Source organism: Sinocyclocheilus grahami, unplaced genomic scaffold (assembly GCF_001515645.1).
Source record: "Sinocyclocheilus grahami isolate Dianchi unplaced genomic scaffold, SAMN03320097.WGS_v1.1 scaffold9.1, whole genome shotgun sequence".
Lineage (NCBI taxonomy): Eukaryota > Metazoa > Chordata > Actinopteri > Cypriniformes > Cyprinidae > Sinocyclocheilus > Sinocyclocheilus grahami.
Window position 1 is genome coordinate 1910273 of NW_015505188.1, and position 26157 is coordinate 1936429.

Here is a 26157-nt window from a genome sequence, read left to right on the forward strand (position 1 = left end):
GTTGTAAGTCATCTTAAAGATTCCTAAATGCATCTAGTTTCGGAAGGCCAAATAAAGTGCTTTTGCTTTCGTCTAGAAACACACAGCGTCTCCCTAACATGGCTGCTTCAACACTAACTGCGGTTACTGAAACCACGCCTTCTTTCTTTGCGTGAACATTTGGGCGGCATTATGCAAATATTTCCACATAGTGAGGTAGATATGTGGGGGCGTGTTAGAACGAGCCGTTCTAAGAATATCTCTTTGGTTTTGAGACTTGAAATCGCATCATATAACCCCTTTAACTAAATCTGGGCGCTGACACTAGCTTAAAAGGTTAGTTCATGCAAAAATGAAAATTTGGTAATCAATTATTCATAATCATGTCATTCAAAACCTGTATAACTTCCTTTCTTGTATTGTAACCAAAACTGTTTGGTTACCAACATTTCTCGAAATATCTTCTCCTGCATAAAGCCAGCCAATGAGTGCAAAAGGTTGAAACTATTGCCAAAGTAACACACTAAAACAGAACAGTATTGGCTAAGCATTTCAGTACTGCCATAAAACATGTTTCTGGCCTGATGAACTTTCATATTGATACAGTGGACATTTTCTTTTGGATAAATCTTACATTAGCCCTTGCCACTGAGGAGTTCTGGGGCTACAGGTAGAACCAGGGCTCCAGACTGCGACCATTTTTTCTGCCTGTGTCACCAAATTTTGTGTGCGGTCGCACTGGCGCGACCACCGCGTTGGTAAACTCAAAAGCGCTGCAATTTCTGTTGCATATGAGAAACATCAAACGGCAAATGAAACTGAAAGCATAACACACCAACGCTTAGAGAGTATACTCGCCACGTCAGCACGAGCGCGAAGGTGCGCGCAGCAAAAATGACGCGCATATCGAGGAAACGATGGATGGTTTTCAAGCGAAAGTCAAGTAAAAGAGCTCTTCTTAAACCAGAGAAGGTGAACATGCTGGTATTCTTGTGGGGGAAAAACATGTTATCTTTGCTGTTTACCTCACATTATGCTATAGCTCTCTTTTATTTATTTGATTACTCAGTGTTTGCTAAACGTTCTGTAATTTATTAGTCGGTATATAATACAGCATGTGATGTGTGCCATGCCTCATTTAATTCGTTTTTGTTAATTAACTTTTTGTAAGCTAGTTTGTCATTGTATCGTACCGATTTATTGTTGTTGTGCTGTTTAATTAAGAATAACAATGAATCCATCTTTTGTTTTAGTCTTAAAAAAATGAAAGGTGTGACAACAAGCATCCGAAGACCGCGGCTTATAACACAGCAAAAGAGAAACTCCCGTTCACAAAATTCAAATCACAAATAATACTACTGATGATAAAGGACGGGTTGAATGTTAACCACTTTCGTTTCCATATAACTATAAACTATGATAAAAGTTCATCAGCATGCATTGAATAATCCCGTGTTGTAAATTTCTTTTATTTATAAAATAAATAAAAATAAAAAATATTGCGACCAAATCCTGTGCTCGTGCAACCAGCTGAGAAAGTTATTTGCAAAAAAGCGACCAGTGGGAAGAATGAGTCTGGAGCCCTGGGTAGAACCCACGTGGACCTACAGCTAGAGGTGTCAGAGGTGTTAATACAGCCACACCGAATCCCAGAGAGAGCTCCAAATGAACTACAGAGTAGGGGTGGGCGATATGAGCTAAAATTCATATGATATTTTACACTGTCCAGGCGATATCAATATTATATTGCAATATGAGAAAAAAAATTACAGGCAAAATATTTTAACCTTATATAACTAGAAAAAGTGAGGGATTAGACATATACCTGAAAAGTATATTTTTATTGCGCCGTTGTTTTTCTCAAAAAGTGCAAATGTGCAACATGAGGTAGGCCTGTTTGAATTAAATAAAATTAAAATTAAATAGTGTTTGAGTTGGCCAGTGGTTCCCAAACTTTTTCTGCCAGGCCCCCCCTTTTGTAGATAAAAATATTTTCAAGGCCCCCCCCCCCTCTTCTTTTTTTTTTTGGAAAGTCTCTTATGCTCACCAAGGCTACATTTATTTATTAAAAATACAGTAAACACTGTAATATTGTGAAATATTGTCAATTTAAATGATCTATTTGAATGTTTTAACATCTAGGCTACTGTATTCCTGTGATCAAAGCTGAATTTTCAGCATCATTACTCCAGTCTTCTCTTCAGTGTCACATGATCCTTCAGGAATCATTCTAATATGCTGTTTTGCTGCTCAGTAACAATTTCTGATTATTATCAATGTTGTAAACATTTGTGCTGCTTAATATTTTTGAGGAAACTATTTTTTTCATGATTCTCTTAGTTATGAATATTTGAAATTGTTCTTTGTGTCAAAGCGCTGGAGTTCGTGAGAAATAGAACGCCGCATCAGTTTACTGTCATGGATTTGTCGTGTCGCGCCGCATCCAGCAGATAACATCACTGGGTTCTATTCGCTTTTGTCAAATCGCGCCGCTCGCATCTGGTGTAGATTCTTAGAGCAGAACCATGCATCGTTAATTTATATTTCTACATGGCTCCCTACAATACAACTCCGATTTATCAATCGGTCCATCTAGTGGTCTGTTATTGATACAACTACAACTGCTACAACTGATAATGGAGCGCTCACGCGGGTACTGCGAGTCATGTTGCGGTAATTAAAATGTCAAATTAATATTTTGTGCTCAATTATTTACTTATCAGGCAAGCGGCCGCATTTTAAGCAGGACAATTATACAGTGTAGCCTTTATCACCCTGCAGAGGTTTATTTTGCAAAATAATCTGCTGACTGTACACTATCCCTCAGTTTGTGAACCACTGGAGTAGGCGATTTGTGCTCTATTAATTTGGTCTGTTACGATGCTCTATGTGTTTGATTACTAATACCTGTGTAGTACGGCGTTGCACACAGAGGACAAAAACATTCAGCCTCGACTCTTTATCGTCATTTGTGCTCAAATTGACAAAGCGTACCAAATTGAACAAAAGTATATAAATGCAAATTTGAATTCATGAATATATAACGGTATCCACGATATAGCAAAATCCATATCATGGAACAACATAAAAAGTCACTTTCATACCGGTATAATGCCCACCCCTACTACAGAGATTAGTACAGAAACGACTTCCCATCCAGAAATTAAACCCTGCAGCCCTTCAGATAATACACACCTTCTTTTACACTCCAACAGACAGAATTACGTTTTTCCAGCTGGTGATCATTTGATAAAAGCTACACGTGTCATCTTCTGCCTGAATGAGATGCTGATATGAGGGAAAAATGCATTCAGACTCACCTGCAGATGAGGGTGGCGATGATGACGCACCAGGCAGTGCAGCAGCAGTCTGCGTTTGGCTGCTCGTCGCTCTTCTTACGGCGGCAGCACAGCCAGCAGGAGTAAATGAGGAGGAAGAGGAGGTCCAAGGCCAAGCATGCCAGAGCAACACTGCCCAGCAGCAGGATGGACTACGCAAGAGATAAGAAGAAAACGTGAGCCATTAGCTACATTTACATGCACCCAAATAATGAGTTTATAATCAGATTTATGGCTCAAATGGATTGAAAAGCCTTCATGTAAACAATGCAACCAATCCGACTGGAATGGATGAAATGAAATGTGGATCAGATTGAAAGGAGTGGTGTAGACCTGAAATAACCCGATTAATAGGAAAAAACTATTTTCTCTATTAAAGAATACCTTGCACACATGTGCAGTGGGTTATCAATGTGTGTATGTTTATTTATGTTTCACATCTTTCGAACTGGTCAGTAGAGGAGACTTGCCAAAAACTCTTCTGCCATATGTCAGCTTTTTTTTTATATGCGTCACCAAGGCAAAAACAGAAATTATGTTAGCAGTAGCTCCGGTGACATTATCCTTATGGCTTTCTCTTGTTCTGAATGTTAAGAGATACCAGTTTAAATCAGAACAAATAATTTTTTTTTGGTATAAATTCTGGAGAGAAATAGCCTAGACACTGGACAAAGATGAAACTTTCTAGTGTGCATATGTCGAGTGCCTGTGTTTGCACATGCTAACAAATGCAGTATACTTTGAATGGCTTTAAGCTTTAGCCTCCAAAAAAATCATACAAAAATAATCTTTGGGAAAAAAGATTTTACAAAATGTTAACTCGTTAACATTATTAAATGGAACAGAATTTTCATTTACACCGCTGTTTTTGTTTCATTCTGATATTTCATTTGGAAACTGAAATTATTCTATTCTATGGACATCTAACTACCATATTATAACCAAATATTGGATTCATTCTTTATCAACTTGTTTTCTTTCAGTTAGCACAGATTTTGCATTTCTTTCTTGATCTGAGCTTACGCATTCAATGAACAATGAAAATTATCCACACATATTATTATTATTATTATTGTTGTTTGTTTTTTACTCAAAAACTGAGGTGCATAAGCTCAGATCAATGAGGTCCCAAAAATAAATACAAAACATGTGCTAACTGACAAAAAGACTGAATCCACGATTTGGTGATAATGTATAATGAGAGATTTACAAGCAATTTTAAAAAGGCCAGTAATTTTTGACCAGGAACATCAAATTAGGTAAAGGATATTTAGCATAGCACAAGAGTAAAACAGAAGGAAATTAATACAATTCTATATAATTTTGTTTTAAAAAATGTTCTAGTTGGACATCACTTGTCATAATGTAAAAAAAAAAAAACACACTGCAACATAAGTGACCTAATTTGTGGTTTATTTCAGTGTCATTTTCTCCCCCGACTCAACGTTTTATGACTCTTTTTAGCTCAAAATATGACTAAGACAAATCAAAGGCACCTCATAACACTTCCGCTTTTATTAAAATTGAAAATGGTGCGGGGGTCGCTCTAAGCCGAGTCTCCCACTGCAACTCACGTGACAAGTAACCTGCAGGGGAATTTTTATGTATAATGAGGTCAGGGCTATTCTCGGTTAAGACACACGCTTCACTCTGACAATCCTATTGTGACAACCCCACATATGGTGACACCCATGATGGCTTTTTCCTGATAATCAGTTAATCTGCATGGACTGGACTCACTGAACCACACTTTGCATGTAAGCATTTTAAATCTCCCAAATCACAGAGTTTACATACAGCTTTCAACCTGTGCCAAGCTGTCCGTCAAGCTCACAGTGTGTGATCACAGGAGAGCTGGGAAAACCACTGTGCTGGTTCAAAAGGGCCCAGCGAGTCAAACTGTAAAAGCGAGCAGATCTTAAAAGCACAGACTGTACTGCTAAAAGGACATCATTGCACAGTGTAGTTACTTTAAAACACAAAGCCTGATTGTTCGTCTCAAGGTAATTCTTTGGGCTTATTAGGCTCAGACGATTCCAGTGAATTTTCAGGTCAGAGGTTTATCAGACCACCTGGAAACAAAGTTGTGTTTACATTGTACTAGACTGCATTAATGACACTAGAAGTTGTGGATTGACAATTGTGTCAGTGAGTCTTAAATGGAAAATTTTAAAGTTTGTTTGATCCAGCTGTTAACAAATAAACAAGATATCAATCAACCTAACTGTATATCAAAATTTGTTTTATGTCCGTGACGTAGTCGGTATTCAGTACATCCATACCAAATATTTATTGAGTAGTAAATCAGCATATTAGAACGATTTCTGAAGGATCATGTGACACTTAAGGTATGAAAATTCATACCATCACAGGAATAAGTTATTTTAAAGAGTTAGTTCACCCAAAAATGAAAATTCTGTCATTAATTACTCACCCTCATGACGTTTCAAACCCGTAAGACCTTCGTTCATCTTCGGAACACAAATTAAGATATTTTTGATGGAATATGAGAGCTGTCTGACCCTGCATAGACAGCAAAGCAACTGAAATGTTCCCAAGTCCAGAAACGTAGCAAGGAGATCTGTAAAATAATCCATGTGACATCAGGGGTTCATCCACAACTGTACAAAGCTACGAGAATACTTTTTGTGCACCAAAAAAAAAAAAGAGAACATCAGCTGGACGTAAAACAATTTGTTTCCTACGTTGTTGTGATTTGATCTGAACGGAAACAGTGTATCCGTGTGGTGCACACTGTAAAAAAAATTCTGTAAAATTTATGGTAAAAAAAGGTGTAACACACAACCCTAATATACAAAACTGATAAGAAAAAACTAAGAAGAAACAGTTATTTCAACAAAAAAACATCAAATTTGAAATGTAACGCAGGGAATTCTGGGAATGTCAATTTACAGTTATTCACTGTAAATTATACTGTCTTTTTCACTTCCAAAAACGGTATACTACCGTAAAATTAATGTCCAATATATGTAATGTCCAATACAGTTTTTCACTGTATATAGTAGGGGAATTTACCGTTAACCATTTAACAGGTTTTTACTGTAGCATTTTTACAGTTTTTTACCGTTAAATTCACAGTCATTTTTTACAGTGCAGATGACACAGAACCGCATACATTATTTTACGTCCAGCGGATATTCTCCAAAATGGCACCAGGGTGATGCGGAGGAGACGAATTGTTGAATGAAGTCGTTTCATTTCAGTTGCGTTGCTGTCTATGCAGGGTCAGACAGCTCTCAGATTCCATCACAAATATCTAAATTTGTGTTCCGAAGATGAACTAAGGTCTTACGGGTTTGAAACGACATGGTGAGTAATTAAAGAATTTTCATTTTTGGCAGAACTAACCCTTTAACATATATTCAGATAGAAAACAGTTATTTTAAATTGTAATATTTCACAATATTACTGTTTTTGCTGTATTTTGATCAAATAAATGCTGCCTGGCTGGTCATTTATGTCCGTCATTTTAAATGGACTGTTTTCAGTCAGGATATGGTACAATGTGCATCAGACTGATAAAAGTTTGCCTCACCATTTGCTAAATTATACCACTTTTATCATTAAATCAATTAAAACAATTCACGAGTTAAAATCTTGGTTAGGCTCATATTATAGCATAATAATAGGGTAATCATGCAGCTCTTGTTTACTAGACATAAGCCATGGTAATTAGGTTACCTTAGTTAACACAGTCTTCAGAGCAGTCAATTTGCCCTCAAAACCAGGGATTGTTCATGATAGTCAAGCAGCTGAAGGATCTTTGGCCATTGCAGCAAGTTAAAAATATCAAGATCCCTGTGTTTTGCACATCCCTACTTTGAAATTGTTTCAAAATGCTCGCATTCAAGACCTCTGCGTTGAATTTGGAGAACAAGTCTATTACTTCATTGCTGTTTGACATTTCTGTGTTATGGAGAAAGATGGGAAATCATTTCCAGAAACCAAGACAACCCAGTCCCTGTGGGTAAATGCTAAACCGTTCTAATTTTAGAAGCACGATTAAGCCTTGTGCTGTATAGTCTGTGAAAACCACTTGTCTATAAACCACAATGTCCACTATTCACAGTGGCACTTCACGAAAAATGAATCTTTTGTGAGGTCTTCTGAATCTTTCACTGTTTGACAGTTCAAAAACAGACAGCGAGGGTTGTGCTGACTTGAAACAGACCCGTGGACTTTTATGTTCACGAATCTTTTGAATCTGACTTCCAGGTAAATAATCAAACAGACTCATATTGAAGATAGATGAACAAACCTTCACATCACCGATGACAATCTACTTTAAATAGCAGATGATATACCATGAACCTCTTTCCTAGTCAACATCACTAACCGACTAAACGGTTGTCGGATGATTAGACAGACATCGTGACCCACTGCTAATATGTAAACACAATCTATCCCACTTATGATCTGAACACTTGCCAGGGTCACTGAAACAACTGTTCCTCAATGAATCACCACCTACTCAACACCAACTCAAACCCAAAACCATTCAATAGCTACAACAATGGGAAATGTGAGGCAGGAACTCATCTGAGACAAATGAGGTGTGAATGATGACGACGATGGGTGATATGACGTCTCAAGATGAGGAAAATTGTGACTTGGTGCCAACACCATCTGGGAGAATGGCCAGTAAGCACTCTTGCTATGATTAATCAGTGCTTAGATAGCCTCATTTACAAAGAATGACAGCTCTTGCCAGAACTACATTGCTGACAACCTCTGATAATGTTTGGAGAATGTGATTAACAGCCTTTGCGCCCATGAGATCATCTCAGCATACTGGCAGAATGATGTGCCTTTATATAAATATACACCGCAACTGAATAATCAGCCCTAGTAGAAAATGGCAGAAGAAACAAGAGGTTTGCATGTCTACTAAATCCATCTACTTAATTGGTTTCAAACAAGAAAACAAAGTTACAAAAAAGGGGGGGAAAACATCACATTAGCCAGCATGGGGACAAACACTAGGGCTGTCAAAAAAAATTTTGAATTTCAAATATTCGTCGAATAATAATAAAAGAAAAATCCACATTCGAATGCAAAAATGTTGCATTCGAATTTAAGGTCTATGTCAGCCGTCAGGCAGCCTTATCAGTGGCGCACGAGATGCGATGACGATGTACGTGTCATTGATTGCATTTGTTAGCCTATCCAGTTGAACCCACTAGATGCGGTGCTGCTACGTTGTTCATTCATATATTGTGGAAAACGAGAGCATCAGTGTGGAGAAGATGTTGTTTACGTCAACTGAAACCAAGCCGTTCACACAGAACGCAGTTTTTCCCCATCCCACTGTATCTCATGTTTTTAAATGAAGAAAGTAGCCTACTCTTTTGTGATTGGTTTTCGGTCCTTTGTATTAAACTATACATACATGCATGGTGCCGTTTTTTTTTCTAATTGTTTAAGCAAACTTTATTAATTATATATGGTTTATAAACATTTGAAACATTATGCACTTTTTTTTTCAAAGATAGTCGTGTTATTTTATTACGCGTTGAAGAAACGTGCATAATATTTTGCTCGATGCACCCTCTTGTGGCCTCAGGAGAGAAGCCAAAAGCTTTTTTCCCCCTAACTGAAATTATGCCTTTTAAATTCGAATATAATTCGAATTTTTATAATATTTAAGTCGAAAATTCAAATTTAGTTTTTCAGTCATTTTGACAGCCCTAGACATCACTGCCAAAAACAGCTTTAAATGTTGTATTTACTTCCTGTAGCTCAGAGTGCTTGCGATGCCAAGGTCATAGGAAAAGCACCTGATAATGCATTAAATCTAACACGACCTTCGACAGACTTCCTCACCGGTTAAAGATATGAAACACAGCTGGCATTTGCCAACTCAGAGTGCTTGTTTTCTCCTATTAGAACTTGTGCCAAGGAGGTCACTGCAATTACTGAGATTTCAATCCTGCAACATTTCTTCTTTTGCTGCTAACAGGAAAAGACCCAGACTCAGCTTTTCTAAACAGACGGTAATCTTCTGCAGATTATCTTAATGGATCTACTCTTTCCATATGCTGATTCAGGACATGGTGTAGCGAGAGACCCCTCTGAGCGATACCACTGCCCAAGAACAACAGCAGCATTTCAAACACAAGCTCACTGTGCTGATGTGCTCCTGGCTGTAGGCCATCATACTGATATTTGCTAAATATGCACCGCCCTTTATCCTGTCAAGTTTCAGAGAAACGCCATACGTAGAATCTCACTGTGCTCTACTAAACAAAGACAAAAAACCGGTCACATTAAGGGACTGATTTTTAAAATTTATTAAAACATTTTTTTAAATTCCCTTACCTACAGAATACTACAATGAAAAAATATGGTGTAGGATTTAAGGATTTTTTTTTTTGCATGTTAAAAAATAAATACGACCTCACAGTGTCAAACTGATCTGAATTTTTTTATGACGGACGAAAGTTTCAGAGGCAGGATGTAAACATGATTGACACAACGTGAAAAATAAATCCTGAAAAAAGCATCAGAGATTCCCCCAAAAAATCTAAAATTGTAATTTTTAAAATGTTTATTAGTTTGCATGCATGTCAGCTTATGATCAAACAAAATGTTTACATTTATGTTTGTATACGATACAGTTTTATACATTCCCCCAAATTTCCAATTAATTCCCATAAATTCCCCAAAATTCCCATAAATTCCTGGTAAGTTTCCAACTTGGAATATTTCCAAAATTCCCCAGACAAAGTTGCCATGGAAATTGTCCGCCCCTTTGCAACCCTACACAGGAAACAACACAATGTGTCACTTCAAAAACGAGACCATTTCGTTTCCAAAAAAAGCATCATTGTGGGTGGTGTGGTATAGTAGTGGGTAGCAAACCATGCAAGGTGCACATTTTCATTCCCAATTCGGTTAGAGAACAAATCTAAAAGACTTAACTCATGAAATTACTTGTGATCTTCAATTGACAACCCTAGTTTTAACCAAAAAAAATCTCACAACTAAATATAATAGTGGGTAGAAAAAAGCTGTAAAGCGTAACACTTAAAAACTTAAAGTAAATAGACTGGAGATATTTTAATAATTAATTTGACCTTAGTGCAGTGACAACATAATTTTTTTTTTTTTAATACAATATCACACTTAACATTTTTCTCACACAATATAAATACATCTTTATACATAAAATTATATATCTGCCATTTTGGGAAATCATAAAAAAATAAAAAAATAAAAATAAAATCTCATAGACCGAGATATCCGTTTCTTCTGAAAAAGCTTAATAGTCTCACTTAATTTAAGCAAATCTTTACGCTTTAAAAAAATAAATAAAAAATAAGAAAATATTGTTAAACTTTAAACCTGAAATTGACATGTTGATAACCCAAAACATTGCTTTCCACTGATTTAATTTACCACTGTCATGGAAAAGAGTGAGTCTCTTTTCATTTGGAGTTGGAGCAGCAAGGGGCCAAATCTGGGTCAGAGATTTCTTTGGGAAACCAACAGTAATCTAGGGAGGAGTTAGAAACACTTTCAGAGAGGATGTCAAAAGCATTTCAGCCTTTGAAGGCAGACTGGATGGCAATAAACCTTCCCCCACACACAGGAAGTAAGTAGTTAACATCTAACTGTAGATGTAAACTGCAAAAGAAAGCCACGCAGATTAGATTTGGAGTCAAATGAAAGCAGAGACATTAATATTTCAAACAAGGTTGTGTTTACACCGCTCCATGAATGGCTCCTTCACAAATCTTTCATAACCAGCCAACCACGTGACAAAATGATTGGCAGTATGCCACTATGAGAGACAGCTTGTGTTTCCTGCCTGGCCTGACGACAGGACGGCCTTGTCAGTCTGTATTGCACCATGCAAACACGCCGACAAAACAGATTAGCAGCATCCCTGCTCTCGCTTCCTGTGCATCCAACGACATCCCTGAGAATGACATGCTAGAATGACTAAAATGACTCAACAAACACTAGCGCTACAATTATCAAAAATGCAAATGTTTCCAGCGCTCCCCCCACGACATGAAGAGGCCAGTCACAAATTTCTCCAACCTCCCCCACAGCCAGCCTGGGGAGTGGGAAAGCATGTGGGGGTTTTGTTTTTCGAATTTGCACTTCAAGCTGTGCACAAGTCCACATTCCCACAACAAGCAGACAGGAACTTAAACTAGTAGGGCAAATGAACAACACTACACTGATGTTTTTAATAAAACAGTGGTTAAAGACAACATGAAATCAAAACCGTGATGCTTTTAGTCCATGTCTGTTAGCTTGGAAATCTAAATCTAGTGTATCATTAGTTCATCACTAAAATTATTTTAAGATTTACAGTTTTTCTCTTCCAGCAAAACAGTAAAAAGATAAAAGGTACAAAAGCCGTCACTGGGACACTACCCTTTTAAAAAGATACTAATACAGGGGTATGGTATGAAATATGGTTCAAAAGTGCACCTTTTGAAAATGGACCACCCCAGTGACAGCTTTTGTACCATCTTTTGGAGATAAATCGAATAAAATGTTTTCTAGAATGAGAAACGTGTCATCCCTTTAATTAGGGCTGGGTGATAAAACTACAATTTTCCTTATATATGAAACGATAACAAGAATTCGATATAATGTTATGAACCAAAAGCAGAATGAAACAGTGCTGCTCATTTGAATCGTGCCACACGGAGCATTTATCTGCTCGGCTCAAAGTTCAAAGGCAGCGCAGCGCGAGCTCACTAGAGCAGATGCGTTTACTCGCTGATGAGTCTCAGTCACATGACACTAAACAGCGCTGTGAGATCCAGTGAGAAGTGCTTGAATTCAGTGACAAACCCAAATGACTCAGTGATTTTAACTAGTTTAAAGCCAGATGAAACAGCGCTGACAAACAGCAGAAACACTGTGCACTACGATACAGTCAGAAGGCTTTTCAATCTACAAATCGCCATCATTTACCATACATTTACTGTAGTTACACTAACCGCACCAAGATCTCATACCGGCCCATGCCTAGTACATTTCTAAGAAACAACATTTTTTATTATTATTATTATTATTTCAGCCTGCACTGCAAACTGTGCTGAAGATACGCATCACACAAACCTGTTTCATGATTTGAAACAATATCACTCATTAAAACATGCAGAAACTAAGAAATTAATTATTCTATTAAGATATTTATTTTGTTAAGGAAACATGACTGGAAAAATTTAAAGAATTCAAAAACGTGACGTTTGTGTCAAGTTTAACCATAAAGAGTATAAAACCACAATTAAAATGGTCTGGTTTCTACAACTTTCACTTAGGAGCAAAAATCTGCCTTTAAACTTGAAAGAAATAAAGATTTGAAATTCATCGTGATAATTTATCGATATCGACTGATAATTTTATCGTGATAATTTTTTTAGCCGTATCTCCCAGCCCTGCCTTAATTATAAATACAATCTCCCTCTGATTAGCATTTGCAAGTGCCAAATTATGCTTTGTTAGTGTGTCTTCAGATGTGCTAACACAGTACACATGTACTTTATCTCCATTCCCATCCAACAACTGGTTGTGAAGTCAACCTATTTAGACATGGAAAGTGGCTGGAATTTAAAGTTGACAGATTTTTTCTTCAATATTGGGATGTCCACTGGTTGTTGTTTGGTTGGAGGCCAATCTGAATGTGAGCTTGCAGATGACTAAGAAAAAGGTGGCGTTTAAGTGGAATAAATGATTGGAAAACTTGGGCATACGTTACCAGAGAGAAAGTAGTTTCACTTGAAAAATTACAAGGTCAAATAAACAAAAATATGAAACAGACAAATAGCTCACAATAAGATAAAAAAATAGATTTTTTTTCTTCCATGCTTACTTTAATAATTTTCAAGTTGTGTCAACTAAACTACTAATTTAAATTAAAAAGGGATGAGTCCACTTCCAGTTGCAACATATCAACACATAAAAGAAACCCTGCTCACACAACTTTACAAGGTCTTTAGTCCTTTGTATTAAACTATACATACATGCATGGTGCCGTTTTTTTTTCTAATTGTTTAAGCAAACTTTATTAATTATATATGGTTTATAAACATTTGAAACATTATGCACTTTTTTTTTCAAAGATAGTCGTGTTATTTTATTACGCGTTGAAGAAACGTGCATAATATTTTGCTCGATGCACCCTCTTGTGGCCTCAGGAGAGAAGCCAAAAGCTTTTTTCCCCCTAACTGAAATTATGCCTTTTAAATTCGAATATAATTCGAATTTTTATAATATTTAAGTCGAAAATTCAAATTTAGTTTTTCAGTCATTTTGACAGCCCTAGACATCACTGCCAAAAACAGCTTTAAATGTTGTATTTACTTCCTGTAGCTCAGAGTGCTTGCGATGCCAAGGTCATAGGAAAAGCACCTGATAATGCATTAAATCTAACACGACCTTCGACAGACTTCCTCACCGGTTAAAGATATGAAACACAGCTGGCATTTGCCAACTCAGAGTGCTTGTTTTCTCCTATTAGAACTTGTGCCAAGGAGGTCACTGCAATTACTGAGATTTCAATCCTGCAACATTTCTTCTTTTGCTGCTAACAGGAAAAGACCCAGACTCAGCTTTTCTAAACAGACGGTAATCTTCTGCAGATTATCTTAATGGATCTACTCTTTCCATATGCTGATTCAGGACATGGTGTAGCGAGAGACCCCTCTGAGCGATACCACTGCCCAAGAACAACAGCAGCATTTCAAACACAAGCTCACTGTGCTGATGTGCTCCTGGCTGTAGGCCATCATACTGATATTTGCTAAATATGCACCGCCCTTTATCCTGTCAAGTTTCAGAGAAACGCCATACGTAGAATCTCACTGTGCTCTACTAAACAAAGACAAAAAACCGGTCACATTAAGGGACTGATTTTTAAAATTTATTAAAACATTTTTTTAAATTCCCTTACCTACAGAATACTACAATGAAAAAATATGGTGTAGGATTTAAGGATTTTTTTTTTTGCATGTTAAAAAATAAATACGACCTCACAGTGTCAAACTGATCTGAATTTTTTTATGACGGACGAAAGTTTCAGAGGCAGGATGTAAACATGATTGACACAACGTGAAAAATAAATCCTGAAAAAAGCATCAGAGATTCCCCCAAAAAATCTAAAATTGTAATTTTTAAAATGTTTATTAGTTTGCATGCATGTCAGCTTATGATCAAACAAAATGTTTACATTTATGTTTGTACACGATACAGTTTTATACATTCCCCCAAATTTCCAATTAATTCCCATAAATTCCCCAAAATTCCCATAAATTCCTGGTAAGTTTCCAACTTGGAATATTTCCAAAATTCCCCAGACAAAGTTGCCATGGAAATTGTCCGCCCCTTTGCAACCCTACACAGGAAACAACACAATGTGTCACTTCAAAAACGAGACCATTTCGTTTCCAAAAAAAGCATCATTGTGGGTGGTGTGGTATAGTAGTGGGTAGCAAACCATGCAAGGTGCACATTTTCATTCCCAATTCGGTTAGAGAACAAATCTAAAAGACTTAACTCATGAAACTACTTGTGATCTTCAATTGACAACCCTAGTTTTAACCAAAAAAAAAATCTCACAACTAAATATAATAGTGGGTAGAAAAAAGCTGTAAAGCGTAACACTTAAAAACTTAAAGTAAATAGACTGGAGATATTTTAATAATTAATTTGACCTTAGTGCAGTGACAACATAAAAAAAATCTTTTTTTTTAAAATACAATATCACACTTAACATTTTTCTCACACAATATAAATACATCTTTATACATAAAATTATATATCTGCCATTTTGGGAAATCATAAAAAAATAAAAAAATAAAAATAAAATCTCATAGACCGAGATATCCGTTTCTTCTGAAAAAGCTTAATAGTCTCACTTAATTTAAGCAAATCTTTACGCTTTAAAAAAATAAATAAAAAATAAGAAAATATTGTTAAACTTTAAACCTGAAATTGACATGTTGATAACCCAAAACATTGCTTTCCACTGATTTAATTTACCACTGTCATGGAAAAGAGTGAGTCTCTTTTCATTTGGAGTTGGAGCAGCAAGGGGCCAAATCTGGGTCAGAGATTTCTTTGGGAAACCAACAGTAATCTAGGGAGGAGTTAGAAACACTTTCAGAGAGGATGTCAAAAGCTTTTCAGCCTTTGAAGGCAGACTGGATGCAATAAACCTTCCCCCACACACAGGAAGTAAGTAGTTAACATCTAACTGTAGATGTAAACTGCAAAAGGAAAGCCACGCAGATTAGATTTGGAGTCAAATGAAAGCAGAGACATTAATATTTCAAACAAGGTTGTGTTTACACCGCTCCATGAATGGCTCCTTCACAAATCTTTCATAACCAGCCAACCACGTGACAAAATGATTGGCAGTATGCCACTATGAGAGACAGCTTGTGTTTCCTGCCTGGCCTGACGACAGGACGGCCTTGTCAGTCTGTATTGCACCATGCAAACACGCCGACAAAACAGATTAGCAGCATCCCTGCTCTCGCTTCCTGTGCATCCAACGACATCCCTGAGAATGACATGCTAGAATGACTAAAATGACTCAACAAACACTAGCGCTACAATTATCAAAAATGCAAATGTTTCCAGCGCTCCCCCCACGACATGAAGAGGCCAGTCACAAATTTCTCCAACCTCCCCCACAGCCAGCCTGGGGAGTGGGAAAGCATGTGGGGGTTTTGTTTTTCGAATTTGCACTTCAAGCTGTGCACAAGTCCACATTCCCACAACAAGCAGACAGGAACTTAAACTAGTAGGGCAAATGAACAACACTACACTGATGTTTTTAATAAAACAGTGGTTAAAGACAACATGAAATCAAAACCGTGATGCTTTTAGTCCATGTCTGTTAGCTTGGAAATCTAAATCTAGTGTATCATTAGTTCATCACTAAAATTATTTTAAGATTTACAGTTTTTCTCTTCCAGCAAAACAGTAAAAAGATAAAAGGTACAAAAGCCGTCACTGGGACACTACCCTTTTAAAAAGATACTAATACAGGGGTATGGTATGAAATATGGTTCAAAAGTGCACCTTTTGAAAATGGACCACCCCAGTGACAGCTTTTGTACCATCTTTTGGAGATAAATCGAATAAAATGTTTTCTAGAATGAGAAACGTGTCATCCCTTTAATTAGGGCTGGGTGATAAAACTACAATTTTCCTTATATATGAAACGATAACAAGAATTCGATATAATGTTATGAACCAAAAGCAGAATGAAACAGTGCTGCTCATTTGAATCGTGCCACACGGAGCATTTATCTGCTCGGCTCAAAGTTCAAAGGCAGCGCAGCGCGAGCTCACTAGAGCAGATGCGTTTACTCGCTGATGAGTCTCAGTCACATGACACTAAACAGCGCTGTGAGATCCAGTGAGAAGTGCTTGAATTCAGTGACAAACCCAAATGACTCAGTGATTTTAACTAGTTTAAAGCCAGATGAAACAGCGCTGACAAACAGCAGAAACACTGTGCACTACGATACAGTCAGAAGGCTTTTCAATCTACAAATCGCCATCATTTACCATACATTTACTGTAGTTACACTAACCGCACCAAGATCTCATACCGGCCCATGCCTAGTACATTTCTAAGAAACAACATTTTTTATTATTATTATTATTATTTCAGCCTGCACTGCAAACTGTGCTGAAGATACGCATCACACAAACCTGTTTCATGATTTGAAACAATATCACTCATTAAAACATGCAGAAACTAAGAAATTAATTATTCTATTAAGATATTTATTTTGTTAAGGAAACATGACTGGAAAAATTTAAAGAATTCAAAAACGTGACGTTTGTGTCAAGTTTAACCATAAAGAGTATAAAACCACAATTAAAATGGTCTGGTTTCTACAACTTTCACTTAGGAGCAAAAATCTGCCTTTAAACTTGAAAGAAATAAAGATTTGAAATTCATCGTGATAATTTATCGATATCGACTGATAATTTTATCGTGATAATTTTTTTAGCCGTATCTCCCAGCCCTGCCTTAATTATAAATACAATCTCCCTCTGATTAGCATTTGCAAGTGCCAAATTATGCTTTGTTAGTGTGTCTTCAGATGTGCTAACACAGTACACATGTACTTTATCTCCATTCCCATCCAACAACTGGTTGTGAAGTCAACCTATTTAGACATGGAAAGTGGCTGGAATTTAAAGTTGACAGATTTTTTCTTCAATATTGGGATGTCCACTGGTTGTTGTTTGGTTGGAGGCCAATCTGAATGTGAGCTTGCAGATGACTAAGAAAAAGGTGGCGTTTAAGTGGAATAAATGATTGGAAAACTTGGGCATACGTTACCAGAGAGAAAGTAGTTTCACTTGAAAAATTACAAGGTCAAATAAACAAAAATATGAAACAGACAAATAGCTCACAATAAGATAAAAAAATAGATTTTTTTTCTTCCATGCTTACTTTAATAATTTTCAAGTTGTGTCAACTAAACTACTAATTTAAATTAAAAAGGGATGAGTCCACTTCCAGTTGCAACATATCAACACATAAAAGAAACCCTGCTCACACAACTTTACAAGGTCTTTAAGAACAATAATGAAGTATGAAGGTTTGGATTTGGCAAATCTGGTGTTTGGTATCTGGCATCTCTGTCATCGGGATAAAATCCTAATTGTTTATGGCCCTCAGTGGAATCTGGATGGTTTATGTTGGGGGGAAAAAATAGAATCTCTGCATACAACCATGAACTACTTACTAATAATCTGGCCTTCAAATAGAGCTGCAAGTGAAAAGGTCCAGAAAAACAAGCACTGTTTACGGATTTAAAGGGTTACTTTCAAAGCTCTTTTTATTGTCGCTGTACGTTTAATTTCAAATATACTTAGACTTCAGCAAAATCTGCTTGGAAAGAACAGTTCAGCTGAAAGCAAACACATGGTTTAGCATGGTTTGATAAAGACTAAATATGAAAATAAATACCACATCTTTTCAGAAGCCAATATCAAATGACTCCAAGTAACATATTTGCGTATGCCATACCCATTCCTACAGAAAAAAGACTTTTACTTTACAATAACACACTTCCCAAACTACATTTAGGTTAATCAACTCATGGTAGACAACCCAGTGGTGGCACACTCAAGTTAGCCTTGTGTGCCTTCCACATCCGCTGGTAGGTCTGTCCTCAGACTCCTCACCCAAACAAACTCAGAGCTCCAGTCTCATCCATCATCCCGCTGACTGGACCTCCCCATCACAGCTTGGCTTCCATCCACAACGATTCATGCAAAGCACTGCCCAAACTCCCACAGTCCTGACCTTTGTAAACATGTGAGACATGCTTTTCTCAATGCAATACCCATTGACAGCCAATGACAAGTGTTTAGGGACGAAAAAGGGTGAAGTTCAACTAGAATATTAGACATTGATACAATCCACTTGAGTTCACAGATATTCAATCATAGAGTTCAAAGATATTTTTAATTTATCATTATTAGTCGATATACTAGATATTTAATTGTGCCTATCATGCCTATTCATTTTATTTGTTTATGTTATTCATTTATCTTTACTAATTTAATAATACTGTTAAATGCAATCTTTAGCTAATCTTAGAATACCCATTTTTCATACAGTACATTATAATGTTGTGACGCTTTAATTTACTACTTGAATTTAATAGGAGTGATTTTAGTTTTTAGTTTTATTCAAGACAAAATAGTATCCACCTTATTTTTCCCATAAGAGCTGGCGCGGACATTTGTAAATTGAATGTGTCTGGCTTCCGGTCTCATCAGCTTCCAGCTATTTTAAGCTGTAAAAAAACAGCTCATTTTGCTGCTTGATATTGCAAACTGCTGTGCCTTACCATATTATTCTAATGTATTATCTTAATTATAAACACACTGGGTTGTAGTGCAAACAGTTTTACCGCTTACTGGATGTTGTTAATCTTTCTATAAACTTTCTTCATGCATTAGCTTGGCAACTTCACATTTCTTGACAGTCTGTTAAGCAACATTAATAACCTTACATCTCACGCCACACTACAAGCAGTCCCAAACAGCTGAATATTTAGGCAGCGACATCAATAAATAATGATTTATTGCTAAAAGCAAGGCCGCCTTTGTTCTTTTTAATGGAAACAGACCATCAAAAGTAAAAATACGGAGCAGAAAATAAAAGTAGGACAAAGTTCACAGATAAGCGCATCAAGGAAACCTCAACTGGGACATCAGGAGTGAGCTTAACCCCTAACTAGTGGCCAAACGAGATGACATCTCTAGTTAATTCCAATCCTGTGAACAAACGGCATTCAATGGACAGCAGGTGTCCCCCCTCTCCCCCCATGTGCGCTTTGACTCCAAGACAAATGCTACAAAGAACAGGCTGCTAGTACAAGCTGCTCGAACGTCCTGTCTATTTGAAATGTGTATGATTTTGGGAAAAACATTTTTTTTTCCAGTGAACGAATAAAGGGTCGGTCAAGGGATTAAGGTTTAGAAGTCTGTGATAGCAGTCAGAAAATTATGAAAAAAATGTTTAGGGATTAAATTATTTAAATATGATTTCATACAACATTAAACATACAAAATATCCAAACATATCCCATTTAAATAATTACAATTATTTTTTCCTTCAATATTTCAGCCATAAACTAGTATTATCAGCAGTACCAGCAAGTGTCAGTGCCTATAAAAACGTAAGAGACTATTTATTCCATATGTGAGAAAGCTGATAATGTTCTTTAGCTGATAATAGTCCAAGTTTTGATTTTCCTCTATAACACAAAAGTCACATTTTAATCATTTACTTTCTAACAAAAAAATAAATAAATGAAGAATGCATGACAACTTGATGCTGCAAAAAGGTACTCGTCATAAAGTATACAGGAAAACTAGTGGTTGGTTAGGACTTAGGCCTACCTCCATCCATGCAGATGAGCTTTTAGACAGTTCATGTGAAGTTATCTGTAATTCTATATGCTCCTCATATCAATGGCATTTGACAGGATGAGGTTAGATCCCTTTACACAGCTGTAAAAACAGAAAACTGTTTCATCATGTGTTTTAGCTTGTGTCTGCCATGCTGTTAAGGTATTTTTCCAATGCTGATGCATGGAAAGTCACCGATAAAACATTTTTAAACAGCTGATCTAGTCTATCCTGGGCTTTATGACCTAGAAACACTGAATTCTCTGCCTTCACCTCTGCTCTCCATCTCAGCTGCTTCCTGAGCAACTTGTATTATCTCTGTGCCTACACTAGAAGACCAGCAGGGACTGAGGATCAAGCTGGCCGTCAGCTTGCAACTGCTGTTTCTAAATTAATCCACTCATTCTGGCCTTGATCTACTTCCTCCTCTACACTTATTAGAAAAGTGAAGTGATTCTCATCACCATGTGAACATATACAGCAGCCCTAAAAAAAAAAAAAAAAAGAAGTGTTTAGACACTTTTGGACACACAGGCGAAGTCAAACATACATTTAGTTGCAATTCATTAAGATAACCAAATCTAAAAGCAAGTGGCACCTGTTAACTAACCAAATTAAACTGACCTTTTTTGCACTCGCTTTGACCTAAACAGTGCTGATATGATATTTAGTGAATGCACAAAGGTAAAACTGTCTAAGGAAGCACCTTGAACCAATACACTGACCATCTACAAGACATCAAATCACTATAATGTACACAGACCACCCTGAATAACCCCCTTATAGGTGCAACAAATTATGATTATGTTCCTATAACTCTGGAACTGTATTGTACCACCTGACTGATGGTGATGGTTGATGGTCAAGCACAATTACCAACTGGTTTCACTCAACACTCCATAAAGCGAACAACAGTGAAGGCCAAACTTGATTTAAGGAGCTTTGCTTAGAGGTATCGTCACCAGGCTTACGGCACTCCTGCCTTCCCTTAGGCCATCTGTTGTCTCTATGATGAAAAACTACAGTCAAGTAGTTGAAAGGGTGCGCAGAAGCCTACTTTCTACCTTCACCAGCCATGCCTGGGTGTGTTCAGCATCAGCGAGATGCAAGTCTTAACAAATAACAATAATTAAGTCATTATAAAGATTGAATTGTCTTTATTACCTTTTTTTGCACTAAGAAATGTGCACATAGAAAAGCTCTGTGTAATCTCTTTAAGAGATAAGCTCCCACTAACTATTGAGCTAAAATGAACAGTTCATTCTATTGCTCTAACTCAACAGGCAAAGAGGTGTCTCTGGGTTTGATAGTGTTAGGGCTGCACAATTAATCGAAATTAAATCGCAAAGGCGATAAATCACGATTAGGCAGAAGCTGCGATTGTCATGCGTATCTTTCAGTGAAGCACGGTTCTGTGATCCGCAGTAAATCTCCATCCGAAGGCCAGAGGGCGCTCGTGCAGAAACTCCAAATACGCCTAGCAGAAGAAACCAAGGAAATCCCTATAGCTGTTGCTGAATAAACAGAAGATTTAACTGCTTTGATTAATTCAATGTGACTAATAAACACACGACTATGACAATATATGGTTTATTGGAGTTCATCTTATAATATATAATTTTTATTATAATAAAGTATATAATAATGCAATGCTAATCGACATAGTATTCTAAGCAGTGATAAAGGCTATGAAATATGTTGCGTGCCTTATTCTGTGTAAGAAGCCACATCATCTCACAGAATGATTTATTTCAAACACTCGACTGACGTTATAAAGGGAGTTTGGAGTAAAAACGTGTTATTAAATGTGGCATTTTCACGTGCTTTCGGATGAAGCAGCATTTACTACACAGAGCCGTAGTTCACTGACAAGCTACACAAACAGCATTCATTATCGCAGAACGATTTCTTCGACTGCATATTCGCGCGATTACATCTTCTGCGATTATGAACGAGCTTTTGAGTAGCTTGTCAGTGAACTACAGCTCCGTGTAGTAAATGCTGCTCCATCTGAAAGCACGTGCTGGAGATTTACTACTAATCACAGAACAGGTGTACTGACGAAACATGCTACCTATCAGATTGTGCTACCAAAAACATATTTGCATTGTTTTAAGGGTAAGGGTAGGTATGGGTGGGTAGGGGTAGTTATGGACATTTAAAAAAGCCTAAAAACGACATGAATAAGATGATGGTAGCACAATCTGATGGGTCGCATTTTTCATTATTGATTTGTGCTACCTATCTTTTTAATGGGAGGTAGTACAATCGGAGCGGGTAGCACAAATCGTCAGAACACCGGCTTTACTGACAAAATGTGCATGACAATCGCATTTGAATTAATCGTGCAGCCCTAGGTAGTCCTCCTAGGAAGTCCTCCTTCAGTCCTCCTAGGAAGTTCGTATTTACAAATGTATATTTGTACATAGTATGCTTTATTACTATAATGTGTATACCGAGTTTGTTCTTTTAATATCAATTGCTTAGTAGGCTACATTAAGCCACGCTAAGCATTGTCTTTACAATGGTTTTCTAAGGGGAAAACATTTATGTAAAATTGGATTACGGTGCCATATTGTCTTAGTAGTAGATCAAGTTTATGGCAAGAATTATGTGAGAAAACAGGGTTTTTTTTCCTAGTCGTTGTTTTACAACATTATACGTTTTAGAATGTCCCCATAAATACAACCTTTTCAACATGACTTGAACACAATGTTCACTACTGTGCTGGAAAGCCGCAAATGGAAAATCTGGGATGATTGCAGAACTCTTTGACCAAAAGAAGAAATATCTGTCGCTCTACTCCAGTCCGGCTTTGCTAGATGACACGCAAACCTTGATGCTTTGGCTTCTTTTGTAACTAATTTAGTTGGCCGAGAAGAGATACGTGAACTAACTGGGTCAACTTATGTCTCAAACAAAGGTTAAACAAAATAAATCACTTAACTCACAAATATAAAAGCAAAACTTAGTCATGTCATACTAAATATCAGTAAGGCTATTACCAGCCTAAAGCTTTGCCTATATACAGAAAAACAGCACCCTTGCTTGTGTGACAGTGCTTAGAATGGGGTACAATCGGTATCACGTAGCCTACGTTACCTTTTCAACACGAAACATTTCATATCACCAAAAATCATTTCATCTACACGTGTTGCTGGAATCTGGATCAAACAGTAGCAGTGTTACTGTAATGCATGGGCTTACCTGCTGGTACGAGGAGTCCTCTGGGCGAAAATCACTGCTGGTTTGTTCAAACTGCAGATTAAAGTGAGGCAGTCTGTGGAGAAAATTAACCCACCACGGAGGAGAGTAATTCACAACGGCTGCCATAATCTTTATGACAATAACACTCCGGAGTCCAGCGAAACTAAAGCAGGAAGTTGAAAACTTCTGTCAGGGTTTAAACTAAATCATTAGATTAAAAAGTCACACATAAAGCTGCTCTCCCCTGAAAAATGCACATTTATCGTCCTTCATCCATAGTGATATGAAGCTAAAAACGTCCAGTTGTTTAGAGCGCCTGCAGTCCCTGGAGAGAAACCGAAACCTGATTGTTAAGTAAAACGAGGGGTTTAATTAATCAACATGGATCGGCAAAGAGCTAAAAATGTCAAGCACTAAAACGGCTCAGAAGTGTCCAGCTATATAAAACAGGACTTCAGTTGGCAAACGCAAGGGAAGCGTGTATTACAAGCTCCTACTTCCCCTCTCCAAACTGCCTATTGTTTGGATACATTAAAACTACACGCACACAATAAACCCTGAGATATGCAAGCATTCAGAGCTGAATCCTTCCGAGACCCACGCCTCAGTCCTCAGGCTGCTCTCAACGCCAGCCTGTTATAAAATGTGTCTCCCTTGTTTAATGTCAGTCATTGGCCGAGATTAGTGCCAAGCGTTTGTCCACGGCTCCGTCATTCCCACGGTGAAACTCCTCCGTCCCTTTGTCCTTATTAGTCCTAAATGACCGGGGAAGGTGTTTGTGAAGTCGAGATACCCGTGTGTGTAGCGGACGCCACGCGACTCCTCACTGCCGACAAAACTTACTCGATGAGATGATCTCTAATTCACTGTGAGCGAGTGAAGAGCAATCAAACAACGAGCCGAAGCCACCGCAACAAACTCACGTTAAGATAGTGGAGATTTATCACGGTATGAAACAACTGTTGAGAATGCTGACATCTAGTGGCCAGACAAAATACTACACACAAGGGTTAATGGGAGCAAACCACCCATTTTTGCACCTCTCCTGGTGCATTATTTATTTACTTACTTATTAAAAATTAGAAATTATAAAACGAATGATACAATAATAAATACAAAATGTGTTAATTTATAAAATATCAATTGAATATAAAAAGTTAAATTAATTTCTAAAAAAATGAAATCAAATTAATTGTATTGCTTTTAAAGGTTAAAATGTGATGGTTTTAACATCAAATCCCATGGCTTAAAATTATTGAAAGCATTCCATATTTGTTGATAGAATATTAAAATGATTCATAAAATTATGAAAAATGAAATCAAATGAAACTGTCAAAAATTCCCAGTTGACACAATTCATTGGTAACATCAAATCCTGTGGCATAAAATGGTCAAAAGCATTCTATATTTGTTGATTGTGTTGAATTCATCACCTAAAAAGGATACATTGAAGCATGCAGCCTGTTATGCTTTAAAATGTTTCACTACTGAAAAATAAGCTGTAAATAAAACAAAGATTATCGGAGCATGTTTCCAAGAAAATATGCTTTTTTTTGTAATTATTTATGAAATTTACTATAGCAATTTCAGATTCAGAAGTTGTTTTCCATTGTAAGGTTAATTGCTGCATTAAAGTAAGTCACAAACTATATAGTACAGAGTTCCTTGCACTTTTTAACACTTAGATTTTAATTTCTGATGAAGAAGACTAAATTGAGACTCTCCATTACAACAAATTAAAAAGATGGAAACAAAGATGCTGATACAACATTATGATGACATGTTGGGGAATCAGTGCACATAATGCCAAGCCAAAAATGTTCTCAAAACTGCAACTAGTTTTTGGTTTGAAAGAATGATCTGATACATTTTTATAAAATTGAATCTGATGCGGTCACAGGGAGAAACTATAACAAAAATGACCTTTGACCAAAATCTTAAGGAATTCAAACCTAAGCAAATTTGGGTTTGCTGGCTTTCTACTCATTCATGACACTATAAATGAATATCTGAATTCGGTCTTTATGCCTGCAAGATAGACAGTCAACACTTTCTCAAAACAAGTGAAACCTAAAACTGTGATGCTTTCTGCTGTTATGGTGAATAGAACATGCAACTCACCAAAGAATCTGTAAATAGGCAAGGCTACATAAAGATATATGCCAGGATGGAGAAACAAAAGTGTAATTGGAGTGGGTTTCATTTAAGATGGTAAGAGCCAATGTGCACTATCATCAGAGTAATTATTAACTATTTGGCCCTTCAAATATACTGTGAAATTTACATACACATACTGCTAAAAAATGACATCTTCCATAAATGTAAGTGATTCTAGTTTAAAAATAATAATACATCAAAATTAGAACATAGAGATTTAAGATACGCATAAACTCTTTAAACAAGTCCATTAAATCTGGCAAGATAAAGAGACTGTCTTACAAAGCTGATGTTGTGAAATGATTAATGATTGGTGGCACTGGCACCATAATATTACATTTGCATGAGCTACACTCTTAAAAATAAAGGTGCTTCAAAAGGTTCTTCAAGTGATGCCACAGAAGAACCATTTTTGGTTCCACAAAGAACCATTCAGTCAAAGGTTCTTTAAAGAACCATCTCTTTCTTACCTTTTTATAATCTGAAGAACCTTCTTTCGCCACAAAGAACCTTTTGTGAAACAGAAAGGTTCTTC

The 26157-nt window shown here is 36.9% G+C and overlaps 1 protein-coding gene across 3 annotated transcripts in view; it reads right to left on the bottom strand.

Moving 5' to 3' along the window:
• LOC107591862 (protein tweety homolog 3-like) overlaps positions 1-24378 on the bottom strand; it is a 68778-nt gene extending 44400 nt beyond the window's left edge. For all 3 annotated transcript variants that reach the window (XM_016281150.1, XM_016281145.1, XM_016281139.1), the window contains exons 1-2: positions 23466-24378; positions 3300-3469 (exon numbers count right to left, since the gene is read on the bottom strand). In XM_016281150.1, the coding sequence (XP_016136636.1) occupies positions 3300-3469; positions 23466-23591 (296 nt within the window). In that variant the 5' untranslated portion in view covers positions 23592-24378. The remainder of the gene's footprint in view (positions 1-3299; positions 3470-23465) is intronic.
• Positions 24379-26157: the final 1779 nt, after the last annotated feature.